At 32.9% G+C, this 17,532-nt stretch overlaps 1 protein-coding gene across 1 annotated transcript; it reads left to right on the forward strand.

The window, feature by feature from the left end:
* The first annotated feature begins 13,383 nt into the window (after nt 1–13,383).
* LOC100780208 (uncharacterized) lies at nt 13,384–17,081 on the forward strand. Its single transcript, XM_003518595.5, has 3 exons — nt 13,384–14,059; nt 15,713–15,929; nt 16,204–17,081. The coding sequence occupies exons 1-3, from the start codon at nt 13,841–13,843 to the stop codon at nt 16,692–16,694; spliced, it is 927 nt and encodes a 308-aa protein (XP_003518643.1). The 5' UTR covers nt 13,384–13,840; the 3' UTR covers nt 16,695–17,081.
* The last annotated feature ends 451 nt before the right edge of the window (nt 17,082–17,532 follow it).

Genomic DNA, 17,532 nt, shown 5'->3' on the forward strand with positions numbered 1-17,532 from the left:
ATATATATATATATATATATATATATATATATATATATATATATATATATATGTTAAAAATTAAACAATACTATTACAATATAAAATAAAGGTCTTGTGATTCAAGTTGTAGTGAAAATGTACCAATCAGTATCATGTTATATTTTCATTAACGGAGGCCAAGGAAAATCTAAATCAGAATAAGGAAATATAATGATTCAATTGAAATAACAATATTTTCATATATTAAATTTGGACAATGAATGAAATTGTTATTTATATTTGACAATATTGTAAATATTGATCTACAGTTCCAGAAGAAACAGTAAGCAATTGATCTGAGACCATTACTAACTTGATGTGAACAACTAAACCAATAATTCACATACATTCCTTGCACCTCACACACTTCATGTAGCTAGTTTTATGATTTAAGCTAGATGACTGTTGTTCACCTGTTTCCTAATCATCTTAGATATCTCACAAAAAAGTGAAGAAGACACATCTATCATTGAAATTTCACTTTAATGCTATTGGCATATCACTTAGATTATAGAGTAATGCAGCATCAATAAGAAGGGTACTGTAGTTGAATCTCATGTTGTAATGGTAGTCGTATCTGATCGGGGCCATTTAGTTGATGAGGACCAGCCAATTACAAAAGACAAGGCAAAGAAACCTTTATTTAATTCTTCGGTTGCTAGCAAGCAAATATATTCCAGCCTTTTATATATAGCCTTGGCACAATCAACCAAAGCCGCTGAGTATGACCATAATAAATATATATTCCAAGTTAATCACTGTCCCTTTTGACCATATATTTGTTCCCTGTAGCGTATGCCCTCTTGCATAATTGCATCATAATAAAGAGCAATGCATGATTACTTTATTGGTAAGTAATGCCAAAAGGTGAGTGAGGAATTCATGATAAATAGCTCAACCCTTCAAAATCACTATTGCAGAAATGGCATTTTAGGACGGTGGAAATCAAACTTATACGATGGTTTTCAAGTGTCTTTGTAGGAAACATCATGGAAAGTATTGATTTTTCTTTGACGATCGTAACCGACTCAGAAATAACAAAAATTCTAAGACGGCTTTTAAATTAAACCCAAACTAGATTATAACATTCAAAGAAGATTTTTAAGGTTAACACAGTCTTAGAATGCAAGAATTTAAGACGCCTATTAAGTAAAACCCCGTTGTAGAATTGTTAAATTCAAAGACGGGTTTTTAGTAAAACTCATCATAGAATTGTTGAAATCAAAGATGGATTTTAAGGTAGAAACCACCTTTAAATTCACAATTCTATGACGAGTTTTAAAACTCGTCTTTGATTTCAACAATTCTACGACAGATTTTATTGGAAATGAGTCTTTGATTTTAATAATTCTACGACGAGTTTTAAGCAAAACCTATCGTTGAATGCTATAATGCTACATCGGGTTTTTAATTAAAACCCATCGTAAAATAGGATGCAGATGCTCTCTGCATTTGAACTTAAACAATCCAACTATCTTGAGATCCAAAAGAGATTCGTCTTATCTCAACAAGAAGACATGAGCAGGTACCACAACATTAATCAAATACATATATCTATATTATCACAAGAAGTTAAAAAAAATAAACATTCTTTGTTTGTTTGAAATAGTAAGACCCTTGATGTTGGTTGTTTTAAGATTAGTTAAAAAATAGTAACAATATTAATTATTTTAAATGATGTTGGAAAAGGAGCAACCCAACTCGTTCTTACAAACACATATTGATGGTTACAAATACTTCCAAAAGCCCATTCGCAATATGAGCTTCAACAAAGCCCCTCTTGAAGTACACCAATAAGTCTATTAAGTCAATCATATTCAATTTTGAATAACACTAACAATTTCATGAAGTGAGTTAGCTTATAGTTTCAGCTATTCAATCCCTATAGTTTTTTATAAATAAAAGGAACACGTGATCGAGTGCTTTCAGCTTTGATATCACATTAATGAGGTATTATCTTAGGCAACATACCTTTTCCAAATATTCTGGTTTTGGTTTACCCCATGTATTTCTTCCACTTCCATAGTTATGAAGATTCAAAGCAACTATTACCCTTACACTCAAAGGAAAATAGAATAAGCCTATCATGCAAAATGGACCAAACCAAAAACTTGACAAAAGAGATTGTGAGTTGTGTGACTCGCTACATTCTCTAGGCAGTAAATTTTCAGTAAAGGGAAATGTCAAAACTATTAACACGGAAGAAATGGATTGACACAACAACTTTAAATGGTAAGGGGAAATGTCTTGTACAACTGGTTCAGAATCTAAAGGAAACTGATTTTTTTTATTGATGAACCTAAATCCCAGTTGTTGTGCCAATGTGGTAGCATCATTAGGCTAGGGTTAGAAGATACAAAATGAATGATATCTCGGGATATTCACGAGACACTATACCTCTCCCCACTTTATAAGTGACTCTACAACGAGTTTGAGCCTCTCCAACTAACCAAACTAACTCCCTCACTAATAGAAACCTAAGTAATCACTAATGGGTATCTTTCAGCCTGTGTTTTTGTTTACCAGTTAATGATATGCACCAGTAACAATTGTACTATAGTATGAGAAAAGTACCTTGTAGTAATTGCAATCTGCTCCCACTTTCAGCTATTGGCCCTTTTCATATGCATCCACAAAATGTGCTTGTTGAGTTCCCTAATGACACAAAGGATTTTTAAGAATATAGCGATGAATATTCTAATTAGCTATTAATGCAGGCATTTTCCTTTATTATAGAAAACACAACATATCTGTACATATTTATATAATTATGGCAATAGTTCACGAAAGAAGTGCAAACAAAAACATATATGGAGAGCCAATATTTAGGATAAAGTAAAAGCACAGGGAGATACCAAGATGTGCATATCTTGGTAGAAGATCAGTCAGTCAGTGGTTGGAAGAAGACGTATATACTATTATCAACATGGAAGTGAAGCATTGATATGTAGCCACAGTGAGGAGGGGTTAACAGAACCTAAGGAAGACAAACATGAATTATTTGGGTCCTCAAACTAGATTGTATGATTTCAAATAAATCTAAACCCTTAAAAGAAAGTGTGTTCAAAAGAATACGTCAAAAAGTGTGTTTCTGATATTTTTTTATATATGGATTGAGTTTGTGGAACCGAGTTGGTGAAGGGAGAAGAGATTAATAACCTCAGAAATGGTGTCTCCCAAGTAGTTCTAGGCTTCATATGACTTGCTTCTTTGATTGCTTAAGTTGCTTCTCTAGCGTTTGTGACCAAGGGAGCTAGAATAAATGACATGAAGAATGGATGGAGTCCTGCACTGTTAGAGAAGTTGTGGACACTTACTGTTAGGAGCTCTGCCAAAATTGATAGAATAATAATTCCTAGCATAACATATGTTATGGCCTTAATCCATGCCCATATTGATTTATCAACTGCATTGCTTTGCCTCTATTCCACTACGATGTCAGCCTCTTCCCAAGTCTTATATATATGCACAAATGAAAGAGTGGTGAAGTTGGCATTGCTCTATTTGGACAAATAAAAGATGAAGCAGAACAATCTTAAAGTTAGATAATTCTTTGATCAAATTAAATATGATTTTTTTTCTAAATTCTGAAATCGTCATCCTCGTAAAATATGTGAATTTTGGTTTTGATCTCTAAAAAATTCTTTAATTTCCATCCTTCCAAAAAATGAAATTATCACTTTTAGTTTGTAAAATAATACTATTATTTTTTAAATCTAAAATATTTTTTGAAGATATCATATGTTGACATGAATGATACCAGTTGGCATGTACACTAATATGTATCACCTACAATGATCACTTAACTTTATGGCAAACAAATGCTCAAAGTCACTTGAGAATGAAGACAAAATTAATAATTTTAAAATTTTGAAAGATGAAAACGGAACATATACTTACTAAAAACATATGAAAGGTGACTCATAATCTAACACAAAAGCAGGAGCTAAAGTTGAGCTAAACCATTTCTCAAACCCAACAACAAATTCCTTCTCATTAATTGTGCGGTCTCTGTCAATGCCAAGTTCTTCAATGACTAAAGCAACTGCTTCATCCACTTCCATTGATGCTTTAACAAATTTGATATTCACGATTAGTTCTTTCAACTCAGACTAGGAAATGAAGTTATCTGTATTGCGATCAAAATTATCAATCAACTTGGTCATGATAGTGGCTATGACAAGTGAGAACTAGGAAGTGGATAAAGTATAGAAGAATTTTTATGAATTTGTTGTGCTCTTAGTTATACAATGAATAGTGACTGCAACTATTTTACGATTTTCATGAAGTTAACACGTTTTCAATATAATCTCTAAGGCTAGTAATTGATGATGTTGTATTTACATTTGGAACTAGTAACATTAGTAGATGATTTTGAAATGGACTTGAACTAGTAATAGTAGTAAATGGTTTTGAAATGGATTTAACATCTAATTAAAATGCATTGTACTTATGCACAGGGAAGAAAAACAGTTCAATTAATTTAATATCGACCCTGTGATAGCATATTAATGAGGTTTGCTATCTTCTATAAGAAGGCTACCAACCACATCACTCTGAGCATGCCTTAAGATTTCAAATATAAGTTGTTTCTTTCCTTCACATTCTTTTCTTTTGTTTTCAATCCATGGTCCAAAAGTCTGTCAATGTTTTCAATTAAGGTGTGAATATGAAGTTCCTACTAGGCATTCTTTCATTTTCTTCACAATTTCACTAAATATTGTGAATACTTGTTTTGTAAAGGTACCTTGCGTGAAATTTGCCTTTTTGTTCCTCCCAAATTTATTATCACCAAACAAGTTTTAAAAGAAAAAAGAGTTGGAAGATTCAAATATGGAATATAGAAAAGGAGAAGAAAAAAAGTTGAATTTACCATCACATTTCTAACATACTCTTAATTAGTAATAGATATAACTTATGTTGATTGAAATAGATTCAAGAAACAAGGTGTATTATTATGTACCTGATAAATGTCTTTGAGTGATTTCCTTGAAAAATATTGTTTCTCTAAAGCATGCTTTGTTTGGTCAAGCCATTTTGTGAAGCCACTGTCAAATTCCTCCATGTTTATTTTCTTGTGACCATCCAGGTCAAAAACTTTGAACATTTCTTTTATTTCTTTCCCCTCATCAAAATTTGTTAAGTTACTTTGTTTTTTAGTAGAAGATCTTTCACTTCAAAAGCTGATATACCACTGCTCCCATCTTCATCTATTTCTCTATATTATTGCCTACAAAGTGTAGTGCTCCTAAATATGTAACCAATATACCCTTGTTCACAGGTCAAAGTACCATCTCTTTGAAATTTTACCTAATGGCACTCACATTTGGAGTTCCATTCTTGGTGAAGATCCTTTGCAGGGTGTTCTTCTGGACATGTTGCAATGTGTTCAATATTAAACACAGGTTTCACATATTCTAGTCTTCTTTTCTGTACCCAAGGTTCAAAAATATGTAGGTTATAATAGCCATGAAGACAATTAATTACTCGTGAAGAATTGTGAGTATTACAAAATAAGTGTATTAATACACAATATGATGGATTGATGGCACATTATGATAGTGGATGACATAGTTTATGCTTAAGCATGGATAATTCAATTGGCACAGGCTTGATATTAGAGGGAACTGAAGTTAAGGACCCAGACTAATACTATACCTGGAAAGTCATGAGGACACGCTGATTTTTCTCATACTGCACAATACCAAAGATGTGTGATTTAAGTGGCAGAGATCATGGGACAAACTAGATAAACCAAATATTGGCAAAAAAAAATAAATAGTAGTGGCTGGAAAAGTTTAAAACACATTATGTGTATAGTAATTTGGTGAACTTAGAATCACTTAGAAAGAAATGTACCTCTTTCCAATAATGAGGAACTTGCTGAACTTTCAAGCGCTCAAACAAAGCTTCATCCTCCATTGAGATTAGTAATTTTGACGCATCAATGACATGTTAAGAAATAATTAATAGTATCAATTACTAAAAAAATTGGTAATAAAGTAAATTTAAAAATGAAACCTTCATATGAACATGCATTAGTGTAGTTGTCACTCGTATTTGTTGATGTGAATTGGTCTATGATCACCATTATCGGCATCCTCAACTTGACAACAACCTGCAAAATTAATCATCTTGGTCACACAAATAATCACTAATCCTATGGGCATTCTGATCTTATGGGCGTTCACAACAATTATAATTACAATGCATTGCCCAATAGGATTTGGTGTACATAAAATGAAATAAACAAAAATATATATTTATTCTTAAATAATTGTCAATAATTGTACAATGTTGAATATAATAATTATAGTAAACATCGAATACATCACAGTGATTCTTCCTATGTCATCTAAAGATTTCTAGATCGAATGTTCTTAACTTTTACAAAATATGCTGTCCATTTCTTGTGAATTGTTGTCGAGGTCTCAATGTCTAATTGGCTTTGTAAGACCAATAGAGCAATAAAAAGGACAATAATACGAAGTTACATGAATTAAAATACTTTGTTTCATATGTAGAATGAAGTTTCTAGTCCATGAGTTGTGTGAGTACAGTATCTTATGCAGTAACAAGAGACAATCCACGAAGGAATTATTTGTTGTTGCTCAAGTCCAAGGGATAACAAGAGTTGAATATGCCACTTTTAGGAAACATACCCTCCAAATTATTGTAGGAGAGGTTCATAGTTGACAAACTAAACATTTCACTAAGGGAGTGAGGGATAAAACCTGACAGATTGTTGTGAGACATATTCAAGCATTGGGGTTTAGTGTTAGTTGACCAATTAGGGTGTAAGATAATTTGACAAATTAGTGTTTATGGTTATTTGACTAATTAGGGTTTATGGGTATTTAAATAATTAGGATTTATATGTATTTAACTAATAAGGGTTTATTGGTACTTGACTAATTAGGGTTCAGTGTAACTTAACCAATAAGGGTTTATGGTTATATGGAAAATTAGGGTTTATTGTTACTAATTGGAATTTATGTGTACTTGACAAATTAGGATTTATGATTACTTGAGAAATTCGAGTTTATGGGTATTTGAATAAATATGATTTATGGGTACTTGACTAATTAGGGTTTAATGGTACTTGATCAATTAGGGTTTAGTGTTACATGACTAATTAGGGTTTATGTGTATTTGACATATTAGTGTTTAGGGTTACTTGACAAATTAGGGTTTACATGTATTTGGCTTATTAGGGTTTATGTATGGTTGAGTAATTATGGTTTAGTGTTACTTGACCAATTAGGGTTTATGATTATTTGACGAATTAGGATTTATGATTAGTTGACTAATTAGGGTTTAGTGGTGTTGGACAAATTAGGCTTTATGGTTACTTGACAAATTAGGATTTATCAATACTTGACAAGAAGTGCATGGTTTTGTGGTGAAAAATGGATTTCATGTGGATGTTTTTGTGTGTAATGCTTTAATCATGATTTACAGTGAGGTAGGAAGCTTGGCATTGGCATGCTTATTATTTGATAAGATTGAGAACAAGGATGTTGTTTCTTAGAGCACTATCATTAGGAGCTATGATAGGAGTGGGTTGCTTGATGAAGCATTAGACCTTTTGAGAGATATGCATGTTATGAGACTGAAGCCTAGTGAAATTGGAATGATAAGCATCACACATGTTTTGGCAGAACTTGCTAATTTGAAATTGGGGAAAGCCATACATGCTTATGTAATGAGAAATGGAAAGTGTGGAAAATCAGGAGTTCCTCTATGTACTGCTTTGATTGATATATATGTTAAATGTGAAATTTTAGCTTATGCAAGAAGGGTTTTTGATGGCTTGTCTAAGGCTAGTATCATTTCTTGGACTGCTATGATTGCAACCTATATTCATTGCAATAATTAGAAATGAAAAATGTGAGATTGTTTGTCAAAATGCCAGGAAAAGGTATGTTTCCAAATGAAATTACGATGCTTAGTTTGGTCAAAGAATGTGGCATAGCAAGAGCTTTAGAATTAGGCAAGTTGTTACATGCTTTCTTATATTGCAGGTCTGTATATGCTATTAATTGAATCCTACTCAAGAAAAAAAAATGAATCCTAAAGTGTAGTGATACCTCTTGCAAGAAATGTGGTTAGTTTTTCAAAGTGATTTAAATAGAGCTTTATAAAATCACAAATTCAGAAATACAACAGTATAGTAAATCACAACCAAGTAAAATTATAATTGTAGGTTACTTGGGACTTATTTACTAAGGGCATATGAGCATTGTGAGGTGCATGCCTTCAGTTATGCAAAATTTTAGCTGTATTCATTCAAGAAATTTTTCCCTATTCTTTGTGATTGGATACTAGGTTTCTATCGCAAACCAACAATGACAGCAACATATATTAACTTATATATATCACTTACTAAGTGAAATCTTTGAGGAGTAGCCAATGCACTTGAAATTTCTACTCCAGGATAACTCTGTAAAAACAAGTCAACAGTTAATAACATAAATACTAGATAGTTGTACAGTTTTTTCTCACAATTATTTAGCAACATTTCATAAGTAACAACAAATAATTGTGGACTATGCAATAGTTGTACAGTCTTTACTAGAAGACAAATTCATAGACTTGGTAGCATGACTTCCTCTAACCACATGATTATAAATAACCTTAAATGACTGTGAGCCATTAGGTCGAGTAAGCAAACTTATTGGCATTCTCAGAGAATGCTTTACATTTCTTCTTCCCAGAATCAAAATGCTAAGGGTTTTCTCACCATCGATGTTAGTTTCACTACTGCTTGAGTTGCCATTTGAACCAATTCTACAGGATGACAACTAGGCCAAACAACACTGGGACCAAACTTAGATATTGTTGGGTTCAAATATGTAAAGTGATTGGCATGAAAGGTACTCCTAATGACTGGATAGTTGCTAGGTGGTACTGATTGAGGCCGAGTAAAAGGTCTAGGATGAACACTCATGTTTACTGACCAGGGTTGGTTTATGGATGGACTTTTTGGTATTCTAGTCAGTGGTCAGCATTTGCTGTTCTCACCTTACACAATAGGCTAGTTAGGACATACTTCTAAAAATTGCATGTGCTTTTGTTTGTTAAAAAAAACATATAACATTGATATGTTGACTTTCATGATTTTTTATATGATATTTTCATTATGCACAAGCACTATCAAACCAAACCCACAAACTCATCCATACTGCATTAGCCCAAAAAACAACAACAGTTCTGGCAACACACTCTTCACTATTGGTTTAAATTTAATGGAAATTACAAACAATTATCACTAGAAAAGAACTACACTAACCTTGCCACTTCCCCTAGACTTGCTTCCACTATCCACAATTGGCTTGTCCTTAACTGGTTTCTTGTCAGTCACAACTTCAAAAACAGATGGAAGCTTAATGAACACAAGCCTTCAAAGTTTTTAATCTTAGGCAAAGAACTGGGTCGCTTAACGAAAACAAGGCCTCAAAGTTTTTAACTTTAGGCAAACAAAAATTGTTTGAGATTATTGAAAGCTACACCCACAGTCAGATTGCACAATAAGTGAATCAGCTCACAAGCAATCCAAGTTGAGCCCACAACAACAATTATATATATTGCAACTACAAGTCAATCTCTGTATATAGAACAATCAAGAATTTAATAGTTCAATTATATAACACAGATACTACAAAACCATAATCAATTATCAACTACTGTGTCACAATAGAAGCACAATTAAGAATTTAATAGTTCAAATTTTAGAGATTAATTGAAACCTGGTTTCATCTTTCAAAATGGTGAGAAGGGCTTCAAAGGAAGGGCTTCGAAGACACAATAAGTCCTTAACAAGTATGCATCTTATGGTAGAGTAAAAAGAGTTTCAACTATACACAATATCAACTCCTACACAAGTAGTTAAATATTAGTAAAACAACATGCGCTTGTAGTTTCTTCGTGCCAATATTCAACTTAAATTAGGTACTACTTCTAAAAAGTTTTCCAAGCCAACTAGTAAAGAATGAGAAGCATTATGCATATCAAGCGGAAACATAGAAAATGGCGCTTCAAGCTGAACAACTTTTATTACTTGTGCAACCCTACACTTGTTATTTCATCCACATCAGACTCATTAATCAATCTCTCATCAACAACACCCAGAATATATCAATGGAGGTATCATTCCCCATAATGCTATCAAACAAACAACACCCTTTAGTCTTAGGACATAAAGTCACAAACACGACATTGGACAATATAGTAGCACACAGGGTGCAATAGCCGAAGGCCTTGCAAGGGGTTATTTGTTTGGTCACTATATATAGTCTTGTCTCTTCCTTACCCTACCATACATGTCGCTAACTTCAAAAGCCCAACAAAAAAAAGTGAGAGCAATCACATGAAGCTTACCTCGACACCAACAACGACAATGGCAACGAGCTGGCTGCGAGTGGGAGTGAGAAAGAGTCGCGGCATGGAAAGGAACACCTATGCAGGCGACACCAGAGCTACAACTGGGTCAAAGATACGCTACAGACGTGACTGACTTAGGGTATGGATCCAATAAGATTTTAAAAAATCGAGTTCATTAACATTGATTTTCTCCAAAAATCGATGTTAACAAAGGGTTGTTAACGTTAACATCGGTTCTTTTAAAAAAACTGATGTTAACTTATCATTTACCAACATCGGTTTTTTTGACAAACTTATGTTAAGGAAGTGATGTTAACATTAACATCGATTTTTTTAAAAATTGATGTTAACTTATCATTTACCAATATCGGGTTTTTGGGCAAACCGATGTTAAGGAAATGATGTTAACAACGATTTTTTAAAAATCGATATTAACCTACTATGCTAACATCGATTATTTGGATCATCGATGTTAAGAAAGTCACGTTATTTATTATTATGTCACCGTATTTTTGTTAACATCGATTTTATCAAAAATCAATGTTAAGTTAGTGATGTTAAATCTATATTTTGTAGTAGTATTTATAAATAATTTTCACTGTAATATATTTCTATGCTAATAATCATCCTTTCAAAATTAATTTGTCTGATTGATATATATATCTATGAAATAAGTGAGATTTTCCAAGAGCAAATTTATCAATGACCGACTAGTATTCATAAACACTATCAACGCGATTTTTATTTTAAAATTGAGGTTCAACACTATTTTCATTTTAAAATTGAGATTGTCAAGGGTCCATAAAGCTTCACTAAAATAATGGTGAAAATCCAAAGGGGAGAGGGGGCTGACTAAAATTTGATACCTGTTATGAGTACTAAATTGTATTTAATATAATAATAAATAATTTTATTTAAAAACCTATAAATCACTTTATCTGAAAATAAATAACAATTATATTCACTATCTTTATCTTTATAGATTAATATGTTAAATACAATAGCATTTGAAAATTAGTATACACATTTTTTTAATCAAAATAATGTTCTTATATATTTTCAAGCATTAGGATGTCTGCAAAGTATGGGAAATTCCCTATAAGTAAATTTGATAAGCTTCTCCAAAAACAAATCTTGGTCATGACGGCTACTGACTTCTTAATTTATGCATGTTTCTCATGGTTGCTTTTCCAGCTATCGTCTTGTACGTTCTCTCTTACCTTTTACTGTAATGATTTTGGTCTGAATATATTCTCTCTCTCTTCTTTTTTTTTTTTTTTTTTTACTACTCCTGCGGTAAGGAGGGCATAGAAATAAAATTTTAAAATATACTTATCAAAGAAATATTTTCTGTGTAACGTAACTTCGAGAATGAACTACAATTTTTATATCTCTTTTGTTGCACATCCGTCGGAAAAAAACACTATTAAATTTATGACAATGACTTGACAACTGGAAATTTACAATGGATTCCAAATCTAATAACTGGAAATTTACAATGGATTCCAAATCTAATAACTGGAAATTTACAATGGATATTATTATTATTATTATTATTATTATTATTATTTCGTTTTCATGGAAGCCAATTATTTGATAATAATAAAAGCATAAAATAAATCTAAAAGAATTCATATAACAATATATTTTAGCATGAAAATCGTATTCAACTTTTATTAAACGCAAAATTTACAAACAAAATTAATATTTGGCCTAACGAATTTAAATACACCCGTGACCCAAAACCAAAAATAAAAACCTGTAATTCGGGGAGTCTTCATCTCATAGTGCCATTCCGGTCACGGTCGGCCTCATCTCATCCAAATGATCAATCAAATTTGCTTTCTCTCACTTTCAGTATGTTTCCATCTTCAAACCTTTCAATTTCAATAAATTTAATTTATAGTGACTTGGTTTCCACGAAAGTCATCCTATTCTGCAATTACTATAATAACCATGTTCAGATTTTTGCATTTAATTTTAACACTTAACATTTTTTTAAAACAAAACTTATATTATAATCTAGCAGGAGAATTTATAACTTTATATTCGCCCGTGAAGGTGGGTTTTGCCGCGGCTGGATTACGTATCTTAGTTTATATATTTGATTTTTAATGCCACAAAAACGAATCTAAATCATCGTCGTAGCTGTTGGGGAATTTAATTTGGTACATAGAGGAAAGCTTTTATCAACATATTCAATCCTATCATAATTAAATGTCTCTAACGAGTTTTTTGGTGAGTGGCTCCAACGCCTCACTACAAAATGTAAGCTTGCATCCTTTAACATAAATATACATAAAGATAATATGCATGGAAATTGGCTGGGCAGACCTAGTTGATCTTTGGGTGCTGTCCTTCAGTATTTTAAAAACATTTATATGTTTTCTTTACATGATTGTATAATTAAATCCAATCATGTGTTTTTTTCTTCATTATATTTTAGTTACTAAAAATTGACAAAGTCAATTGTTTGAGGCTTGAACTATAATGATGACTTTTGCTTTGACAGAAACAAAAAAATAAAATAAAATGGTGTACTTGAAACGCGTGATTTGTAGGTTTCCATAAAATGAAACTCATCCAGCTAAATGCATCGATTGGCTTTATTTATTTATGCAATTACATTCTAATAACAAATATGTCCGTTACAAAAAAAAAAATCAATATGTAAAGATACATAAAAACAAATTACGAAATACAAGAATTACACATTATCATTGCTTAATTAGTGATTTCAAATCTTAGACACAGTTGTGTTAAATATTAAAAAAAAAGATTAATTTGATCGTTTATAATAATTCAACTCATTTTTAAAATTTATTAATTTATTTACTTATTTATTTATAACCACTTCTTTTTTATTAATTTGATCGTCACATAAACAAGAAAGAAAAAGTTAACCTCCTTCCCAAGTCATCGAGAGGGACAAATTGGTCATTACACTCACATGAGCCTTTTATATTGTCTTCTTTCTCCGACAAACTCGCCTTCCAATCTTTTGGGTTTTCATTTGCAAAGGAATCATTTTTTCATTTGCCAATCGACCTTCTTCAACCCTCTAGATCGAAAGGCCAATTTTTTTTTTCTTTTAGTTTTTGTTATTATTTCGCATTCTTTTTACCTTTTCAATTCTTCAAAAATTCTCGCGACTGAATTCACGTCAGAACACGGAAACATAAAGTTCAGTTTTTTGCATCGTTTTTATTAAAATTTGTTGGCGAACAAAACAGAGAAAAAAAAACCAAAAAATTGAAATTTCTTATCCGTTTTGGCGAATTGAACTGCGTGTTCAATTGGGTTGTTGAATTCGAGGCAGAGGGAACCGCGGGTGTACAAGGAATTTCGATTCTGCTGTTGTTAGAAACGGTGTAGTTTGGTGTGAGAGAAGCTGGGGACTTGGGGTGGTCGTAACGACGTCGTTGACGGAGAAGGTATGGATTGTAGGGTTTGCGTGGCCACCGGCGGCGATTTGTGGGTCAGAGTTGGCGGCGGTGGCGAGATTGGTGGCGGTTTCAGCCACGAGAGCGAACATGATTTGGCCCTCATGGTTAGCGATTTTTTAGAGAATGGAAGTAGTGGCGCAGAGTCTTGGTGTAGCAGTGATAGCGATTCTGGTCATTCTGATTTCGCTCAACTCGCCGAGAGGATTCAGGTAAATTGTTGAATTGTTCATTGCAATTGTGATTTGATTCTATAAAAAAATGATTTTGTTTGTGTTGGGGGCAGGAATTGAAATGGAAACTAGCTTTATTTTTTATTTTTTAAATCATGGTTGGATTTCCATTTGGAGAATTTAATGTAATTTTTGCTCAAACTATGATTTTGAGGTTCCCAAGGAGAATCCAAAGTAGCCGTATCTGCTCTTAGATACTCTAGTATAGAGCTTGTAATAATGTTATTTACGTTTTTGTTTTTAATTCTTGGTCACACCTATAAGGTATAACTTCATCTTGGAAAAAGTCTTCTCTCAATTGATACTAGGTCCCTTTCAAAGGCAACTTCTATGTAGAATATATGGTAGATTTTGTTGTACCAAATTCCAACCTTTTATGGATTCCTTACCAGCAATTTCCTCTGGAAGTTTTTTGTCTCTGATCGGAGTATCTCCACATTCATTGTTGTGATAAAAATTCCTCAGGCGCTATCATGACTGGTAAATAACCAGGGTTTAGTTGTTTTATTGACTGATAGCAATCTTTTCCTCCTTGACTTTAGTTATACTATTTTCTTTACCGTGTATTTGAATTTCGATATCTAGCAAGCACCAAGGATTTTGTTTGCGTGCATTAGGGGGCGTGGTTGTCTATATAGTTTGATTAAGCATCACTTATTTAATAAGCTTTTGATTTTGATCATGAGAGCTTACACATAAGCTTAACTATGGAATTTATGAAAAATGCTAAAAAGAGCTTATAGGAATAGAATACTTTCATGGGCTCTTTCACATAGGTTACTTTCATAGACTCTTTCAAAGCTTTCTATGAGCATTTTGTATTATTATTATTGAACCATGTTGAACGTGAATCTGACATGAGATAAGGATTCACGTTCAAGATTCGTGTTCAACATGCCTCAGAAAGCATAAACCAGCTAAGACAAACACCGTAAACCACTAGGGGTTGAGTCTTAACACATACATTTTGAATCCCTTATTTTCATTTGAAATTTTGAGTCTGATCGAGAAATTGCAACATGTAATCTCCTATTTTCTAGGGGTATGGATGGAAGCAGTTACTACTCCTTTCTCAAGTATTTAAACTCGTCACATTGCCATATTGGATTCTTACAGGGAAACAAAATGAAGAAAAAACAGAAAATCTACCTCAAAGTAATAGAATTGCCTTTTTATGATTTTACTGTATCAGTGAATGCTTCCCTACTAATAATTTACTTTGGATAAAAGATATTGTTGAAAATAATGACATTTAATGTACTTAGGAAATAGTATGTTCAGGTATCTCATGTTTCAATGTATTTAGTGTTCACGGGTATTAGTCTAGGAAGTTGCATCTTATGCCCTGCCTACGTCTATTCATGCTTGGTCTTCTGAGAGTTAGGATGAAATGCGATCCATTCAAAGTCTGAGTTTGTACAAAATTCCTTCCTCACCAAGTAGTCTAGGGAATAGTTTCCGCAAAGTCTATCAAGAATCTATACTCTATACATACGGATAATATGCAGATCCTATTTATTCTCTTGAATAAAGCATCCTTATTCTTTAAATTATTCTATTCTCTCTTCTACATCAACAGATATTTTAACAACTTCCCTGACTAACGACTCTCTTTTATGTCTCATGACACAGATCTGTAAACTGTCAGTGGCTCAACATGAAAGTGACTTGCTTTCAGTTGTTCATTCCCTCATACGGTCAATGAATGAGACCAACCTTCAAGTTATGAATTCTGGTCCATGTTATGCTAGCTGTATCAGGTTTTATCTTGTGAAGTTGATGAGACTTTCTGGTTATGATGCTGGTGTTTGTGCATCTAAATGGCAGGGTAGTGGCAAGGTCCCTGGAGGTATGCCATAGTATATATATATTGACCAAAATTACAATTCTGCTATACCCATCATTAAGCTGCCACCATTGGTTTGCTTGGGGTGGTAAATATGAAACTTCATTTATTGTCTGCATCCAGTGCATTTTACCATGTTAAATAATAAATGCCATACTCTTTTATATATTATTATTATGTGTGCTGTTGTTCCAGGATTCCACTGGCTCAATATGCACATGTTTTTGCTTATGCTTGTATCTCAGCTGATGTTTGCTTGTTGAAACTTGTGGCACAGGTGATCATGAATATATTGATATTATCATCGACAATAATTCTGGAAGCTCGGAGCGGTTGATTGTTGATATTGATTTCCGAAGCCACTTTGAAATAGCTAGAGCTGTTGATTCTTATGATAGGATACTGAATTCACTTCCAGTTGTCTACGTGGGTTCCTTTACAAGGCTGAAACAATTTCTTGGAATAATGGAAGAAGCTACTAGATCTTCTTTGAAACAGAATTCTATGCCACTTCCTCCATGGAGATCTTTAGCATATCTGCAAGCCAAGTGGCAGTCACCATATGAAAGATACACACATTCAGAAGGCAATAATATTAGCGACAGTGATTGCTTCGATCACAAGCAATGCTGTGGACATTTGAAGAGGCTGCAATCTTGCCTTCAATCAGGAATTGAAATAGACCGATTGTTGAAGCCAAGAAACAGTGAAAGTAACTGGAGGATGAAGCCTGAGAGATGGAGACACCCCTTGTTTAGGCCTCTTTGATAAGTACAGATTTTGGCTTTGAAGTTCTTAAGAGACTGAATGAAAATAATACAGAATTTTGCGGCTATTTTTCCCTCTATGAAATCTTCATCTTACTACCTAATAGATCTGATCAACAAACAACAGAGGCAGCCTTAGCAACAACAATAAGCCATTTTATAATGAAACGGTTCTTTCTTTCTTTCTTGTCCATGTTTTTGAGGTGTCGCAATTGCAGAGTCGAAGTTTTGGTTGGTGTCCAGTGGCAATCACCAAGTACTGGGTACCCATAATGTCTGATATTTATTCCTTGTCTCGTATATTTGTTGGGTCTGGGAATTTTTGGTACCATATGTTAATGTTCCTATCCTTCAATTTATACTCTTATGATTAATTTTGATTGGACAATCCTAGTCTTTAGAATTTCTGATCAGCTATATTATTTGAAAGACTATAACTGCATCCTTCAATTTATACTCTTATGATTAATTTTGATTGGACAATCCTAGTCTTTAGAATTTCTGATCAGCTATATTATTTGAAAGACTATAACTGCAGATAATGATTGTTTGTTAATTTTGATTCAGCACGCAATAAGAAAAAAAAAACAAACAAAACTTTGAAACTTGCAATATTTTAGTTCACATGTGCGCTAGCTTTTGAGCTTATGTTGCTTGAATCTTGATTTAAAGCGTGTTCCTTCAATTGCTTTATTTAATAGGATTTGAGTGGTAACTGGTAAGATAGTAACAGGACAACCTATCCCCATAATAGTCCTTTCAACTTGCATTCTTGATACACCATGGACGGAGTGTAGGCTTGCCCAAAAATTAAGAGGGAAAAACCCATAATAAAGTAA

The sequence above is a fragment of the Glycine max genome, chromosome 2 (assembly GCF_000004515.6).
Source record: "Glycine max cultivar Williams 82 chromosome 2, Glycine_max_v4.0, whole genome shotgun sequence".
Taxonomy (NCBI): Eukaryota; Viridiplantae; Streptophyta; class Magnoliopsida; order Fabales; family Fabaceae; genus Glycine; species Glycine max.